The 6777-nt window shown below is 41.3% G+C and overlaps 1 protein-coding gene across 3 annotated transcripts in view; it reads right to left on the bottom strand.

Moving 5' to 3' along the window:
- Positions 1-570: 570 nt before the first annotated feature.
- The window catches only part of LOC115088020 (gastrula zinc finger protein XlCGF26.1-like), a 38586-nt gene continuing 32379 nt past the window's right edge, over positions 571-6777 (bottom strand). For 2 of the 3 annotated variants that reach the window (XM_029595874.1, XM_029595876.1), the window contains one exon: positions 571-3088. In XM_029595874.1, coding sequence (XP_029451734.1) covers positions 1554-3088 — 1535 coding nt within the window. In that variant the 3' untranslated portion in view covers positions 571-1553. The remainder of the gene's footprint in view (positions 3089-6777) is intronic. The other variant, XM_029595875.1, reaches the window with a different exon arrangement.

Genomic DNA, 6777 nt, shown 5'->3' with positions numbered 1-6777 from the left:
TAGAATATTGCTTGAAAATGTTATAAAAAAAAACCATGTTCACTTGCCAATCAGTGCTAACTTTGTTTTACTCCCTGTTCAGAGTATCAGAGAGAAAGGTGAGCCCATACAAACTGTATGTGATTTGCTTTATTAGCGATAATAAAAATCTTTCTTTCTAACTGACCTGCTTGGTGTAATTCAGCCTTGCTGAATTTCCACAACACCAGCATCTGCTCTCCCTTGCATTTGCCTTGCTTCCCTAGTATGCATCCCTCTATTCACCTTGCCCAGATTCCAACACCTGCTGCAGCAGCTAGAGGCAGAGACTATCCCATGGCTGCTGACTGGTCTGCCTCTGTGCCAGAACTGTGAGCAATTTCAAAACTTGGAGGCAGATACTTCCTGTTGACCTCAAGCATCATGAAATCAACAGTAGGACATGCCAACCTATGAATTTTGGAAGAATGTCTTTCTGTTACTATTTTTTATTATTTAGATTTTTTTTATATTTCGCTTTTCGCCCTTTTTTTTTTCAGCGCTTCAAAGCGGATTACGTTCAGGTACTGTAGGTATTTCCCTATCCCCAGAGGGCTTACAATCTGTTTGTACCTGAGGCAATGGAGGGTAAAGTGACTTGCCCAAGGTCACAAGGAACGACAGAAGGACTCTAACCCTGGTCTCCTGGTTCGTAGCCCGCTGCTCTAACCACTAGAGCCTAGTGGTTAAAGGTGTAGAAAACTGTATTAATTAGTGTGCTTCAGGGCTCTGTTCTGGGCCCTCTTCTCGCTATATATTAATTCCCTTAGTACTCTGATCTTTTGCCCTGGCTTTCAACACTATCTTTATGCTTATGTCGCCCAAATTTCTCTCTCTACATTCTATCAGGAATCCAATCCCATATCTCAGCTTGCCTGACATTGCCATCTGGATGTCCCACCGCCATCTTAAACTTAACATGACCAAACCAGAACTCCTTCCCTTCCCTTTGGAAACCTACATTCCCTCTTCCTTCATTCTCTACACTATCATCTTCCCTATATATTATTTACTTTCATCTTCAGGAATTCATATAACTATGTAATCCTTTCAATTTTTTCACTGGCTACCATGGTCTATTTTCTGCTGCAGTGGGTCCATTGCCAGGTTCACTATGGCTTATAATTCTACCAGGGCTGTTTTTACCTTCTGCACTATGTACCACACTCATTTGATTTAGTGCTGATCTAAGCGTAGGCATCTTTTAATCCTGGTTGATGTATTGCCAGTATGGAATTTTCTTTTTGCTTCTTTTCATACTTTAATAGCTGGGGTTACTTTACTGAAATTTGATCTAGATATTATACAATGTGAAGGTACTCAAACTTCTGACCATGTAGTTCTTTTTAGTGTGTTGTCTCATTTCATACTGAAGCTTTTGTCACACTTAGAATATTTAAATTGTTTTACCATGCTGTGGGTCATGTATATAATGGAAACTTTTACCACATTCATAAAATTCAAATGGTGTCTCTCAAGATAGTGTCTCCAAATGAGTTTGTTTTGTGTACATCATGACAGGAGTGAACCCATTCTTAAGCCAGGGTATGTTGAGTATGATCATAATCTCTCAAATTAACTTCTAGTGCTCTTCTTCTTAGTTCTGTGTGGATCCTTTCATGTCGTCTTAGGTTGGATATATGATTGAAGCTTTTATCACATTCAGGACATTTGTATGGTTTCTCTTTTGTGTGCGTCACTCCATGATCTTTAAGGTTATGCATGTAATAGAAACATTTACCACATTCAGAACATTTAAATGGTTTCTCTCCAGTGTGGATCATTTCATGTCGTCTTAGGTTGTATCTATAACTGAAGTTTTTACCACATTCAGAACATTTAAATGGCTTCTCTCTCATGTGGCTTACTTCATGTACTGTCAGGTGGGATTTATAAGTGAAACTTTTATCACACTCTGAACATTTAAATGGCTTGTCTCTTGTGTGCAGTCTTCTCTGTGTACTAAAGTTTGAATTTAGAGCAAAGTTTTTCTCACATTCACTATATTTTAATGGTTTCTCTCCTGTGTGAAATATCTGATGAATTTTAAGCTGTGATCTGCATGAAAAACATTTTTCACATTCTTTACATGTAAAAAGCTCATCTCCTTTGTGAATTTTTTTATGTGCTGTGAGTTTTGACTTCTTAGTAAACTTTTTCTTACATTCAGTACACTGAAATGGCCTTTCTATCATGTGAATTCTTACATGCCTTTCAAGCTCAGCTTGGTATGTAAAGTTTTTGTCACAATGAGCACATTTTAATGATTTCCTTGACTGGTGAAATTTTCTGTGTGTTATATTTGTTTTCTTAGAGCTTTCTTTCTCACTTTCAGTACATGTAAATAATCTTTCTCCTGGGTGAATTATTTCATAGCTTTTAAGTTCATATCTGTTTGCCAAGCAATTTTCCCATTCAATACATGCAAAAGGTTTTTCTTCTGTATGAATTATTTGATGAATTTTAAGCTGTGATTTGCATGTGAAGCATTTTTTACATTCAGTACACTGAAATGATCTTTTTCCTGTGTGAATTCTTATATGCTTTTCCAGCTCAGCTCTGCATGTAAAGCATTTTTCACAGTGAGAACATTTTAATAATTGTCTATATGCTTTAAGGTTTGTTTTCTTAGAGGTTCTTTTTTCACCTTCAACACTTGTACATTTTTTCTCATTTCTGTCATTTTGTTGGATCAGCCTGTGACTTGATTTCTTAATTAACTTGTTTTTACATTCCAATATTTCTTGGTGCTCATTAAAATGTGAGTTTGCGGTGAATTTTTCCCCAGTATCAGCACTTTGAAATGGTTGTTCTCCTTCACTGGGTCTTTCAGTTTGCACAAGCTCTGTGCAGCGCTGGGAATTTATCTCTCGTTCAGTACATAGATCTGGCTTCTTTCCTTTTTGGACTCTTTCTTTCACCCTAGGTGGTGTTGCCCTACTCACATCTCCTTTCCAGTCAGCAGAAGGATTTGGACTGTCTCGGGAGGGTTCTAGGTGCTTCAGTTCCTCCCTTTGCTGCTCATATCTTGATCTCTGCATCTCACTCTTTCTGCTGAATTCATCATCTGCTGGATAAAAGTGAGAGTTAGCTCATTAATTTTACAACTATGAAGAGGGACTAATAATAAGGCAAATTACCCCACAAGTTTGTTTAAAAGTCTTTGCTTGGCTAAGCCTCTAGTATTGCTTGTAGGCACAAACAGGAGGGCAATAGTACATGCACAGAGGGAAACAGATTGTGTCTGATTCCATCCTGCTGGTTCTGGGCATCTTCTCCTTACCTTCAGTCTCTGTATTATTTCACTTCACTCTGATTACAGTCAATAACCAAACACTCTGGAAAGCCATGCTGGAGACCCAGGATTCATTCTGGACCTGATTCCTGACCCTTAGAGTCCAGCCAGCTTAAAGCAAATGAATCCTAGATTGTCAATTTTAGTTATTTTGTATCTGTTTTGTATGTACCCCAAGTAGTAGTACATTGTTAATCAAACTGATTGACAGGTGAGATAAAGACATCAACCAATCAGTGTTTACTTTCAGATTTGACCATACTAAGCCCCCCACCCCCCCTAACTCTGCACATGCCCTGCCCCACCCATAGAAGTGAATGGGTGTAGTCCCATCCAAGTGCCTTCCATGTCTTGGCCCTAGACCACACCCCTAACCCACCCCAAATTATGCCTTAGTCCACCCAAAACCACACCCCCATGATGTCATAAAAATGGCCCTTGTCACTTTTGATATCATCACAATTAATAGTTCCTGACAAAGCAGAGAAGGGGTATGTGACACTAAATCTGTTCCTGAGTTCAGGAACAAATAGCTAGTCCTTGAGAATTGCAAACACTTGTTATCAATGGATTTATTTGAGCAATCTTCAGAAGCAGTACAGAACCCTACCACAGTCATGTTTTGCCAATGGGGCTGCATCAGGAGAGACATGCACTCTGGATTCAGAAATATCCAGTTTATGAAGGACTTCAAAACTGGAATCTCTGGAAATTCATAGAAGTCTGATGCTAACTAAAATACACAAATTACTAAAAGGGGTACGTAGACACCTACATCGAGACAAAGAACCTGTAAACGGTTTAGAAATGCTTAACAAACTGCAGGAAAGGCATCACTGGAGGCGTGAGAAACTCATTATCAAATTAGTTTAAAGGGTTGAGAATGAGCAGCAGCGTAACTGTTGATGAATTTTTTTGGACTATATGAACTTTTGATTTTACAGATAATGTGGTAGAACTTGATAGGACATTACAGGATGCATTATAAACTGCTCCTCTCCCCATCCCAAGGAAGACTGGGTGGGGGAAGTCTCTTGAGAATCAGGTAACTTGTATATCTAAATCAGCCATCTTGTGCTCCCTAGGCCTACCCTGCATGAGCAAGGCCTTGTGTAAAAGAAGCACAAACTCTGTGGAAAAAAGGGACATCTGGCCTTAAGCTCCCCAAAAGAGAAACTCCCAAGCCTTCAGGAGACAGCTCCAGAAGCCCTCTGAAGGAAGCAGAGGTCAAAGGAGACTGTGCCAGGCTCTTCTCTTGCATTCGCTGTGCACTTAAAATGGTGGCATCTCCTACCACAAAATAACCCAAGTCTTCCCCTTGCTGCAGCAGGGTGAGCTTTGACCTTCACACTCCACATGGTCTCCTGTATCAGGGAACTCTGCCATATAAAGCTGCCTCATACTTCCCTGGCCTTCTGCAGACACAGTGCACTCACGCTTTGGGCCTGAGGAAGAACTCCAGCGGTAGGCTCCATACATAAGGCACTTTCCTTGATCCTCCATGCTTTCCTTTCCCCCGAGGCTCTTCCAGAACAGCGGCAGCAACCATCAGACTCCAAGTAGTTGATGCTTTCCTCCTTTTTTTTTTTTTTTTTAAATAATGTTATCAGCTACCCTGCTCAGTATAAAGACCCCCTTAAAGAGGAAGGGAACAGGACCAGAGCCCATAAAATCAGAGGAAGCCAAGGCATAGGGGAGGAGGGAAGAGAAGAAATCTATAGGCCACAACCCTGAGAGGAAAATTTCAAACCCCAAGAGGGTTGGGGCTCCTCATGGTCTCAGGAATTCAGGCTATATGAATCTGCTTCCTCACCCTTTGGACTCTATTGGGACCTCCAACAAAATGGTCAACTGGGAGCCCACCTAAGACCAGCTGGCCCCGACACCCAAGGGCTCAACCTGCGGGGAACGAGGGCTGATAGTGGTGAAGCTCCAGTCGGCCCCTGCTCTCCTCTGGCCTCGCCTCCTGACGGTGGTGACCTGTGGGGATCATTCCCCTCGGATAGCAATAATGCTATCTCGGGCCAAGGGTTCACAGCTTATGTCGGAGACCCATAACAATACACATTACCCTCACACCAAACATTCCTATGCCCCCACCAAAATACACACTCAACCTCTCCTACAAACTCATAAGCCAAACACTCTTACCACACCCCACAGCCACATATCTCAACCTCAGTTTCCCATACATCCCCATGTATCTGCCTCACTACTTCCACTTTACTGGCCTGCTACTTCCCATGCTCATAGTTACCTATGCCCCCAACATGACTACACAGCCACAATGCACGCATAAACCCAAAAGCCTATATCTACAATGCACCTCCACCCCCCAAATATATAACTCTATCCACTTCACACATAATATACTTCCCCACACAATCAATACTTCTGATAAATATTCACACCCCTCATATCCCCCTAAACGTATTTCCACCACAAACTCTCCCACATCTATGAATCACACCCACACAATGCTCGTCGACAAATCCATGTTGAAAACATTCCCGAAACAATGCCTCTGCATGCTGTCCCTATTTGTTAAGATTTAAACATTGCTATCCTCTATTTTATTTTGTTTACTAAGTTTCCTGATTATTGTAACTGCTCAGATTTCTTATTTATTTTATTTTATTCATTTAAAATATTTGTTACCTGCCCTTCCATAGTTCAGGGTGGGTACAATAAAAATGTACGTAAATAGTAGATGCATAAAAACATGAGGTTCATATTTAAAAGCCATTTAGATGGATAACTCACAAGTTGGAAGCAGGTCTAAAGTTATCCGGCCTCGTGTGGCCATATAACTTTAGACTTAACCGGATACATTCCAAAAAGAATATATCGGGTTAAGTAAGGTTCCATTTAAAATTTTAAAACCCCCTCACATTGTGGCCTGTCCCCTGCCTCCCTCCCACCTGAGTTGCAAAGGCCCTAGGGGGCCAAACTTGCCACCCCCCCCAAAATGGCCCATTTAATATTAACAAAAAATCCCCCTCCCCCATCCCCTGCTCCTACTTCCCCTTATAATTAAAAAACTAAATCTCACAGACTCCAGATTCCCCCCCCCCCCCCCCCCCACACACACAATGGCCACCCCAACCCTTTCCTTCCTACCCCTTTCTTCCTGCACCGTACCTTTATCTGAAGTTGGTCTCCAGGATCGTGGTAATCTCCTACCGCAATCCGGAACTGGCATCTCTGCTGATGCCTCTGCCCTTGCTAGGCAATTATGATGTGTAGGTATTTTTTTATTTTAAATGGAACTTTACTTAACAAAGTATATTCTTTTCATAGCCAAATAATTTTATACATAACTGGCGATATTCAAAAGAATATCCAGTTGTGTTTAAAGTTGTGATGGAGTAGTGCCCTTATCCCAGAATCAGGTAGGTCAGCTCCCAGACAATCAAGGACCACACTGGATAAATCTTAATCCCCGGAGCAAAGAGTCAGTTTGA

This window comes from Rhinatrema bivittatum, chromosome 3 (assembly GCF_901001135.1).
Source record: "Rhinatrema bivittatum chromosome 3, aRhiBiv1.1, whole genome shotgun sequence".
Taxonomy (NCBI): Eukaryota; Metazoa; Chordata; class Amphibia; order Gymnophiona; family Rhinatrematidae; genus Rhinatrema; species Rhinatrema bivittatum.
This window is presented reverse-complemented; position numbering and strand designations above follow the sequence as displayed.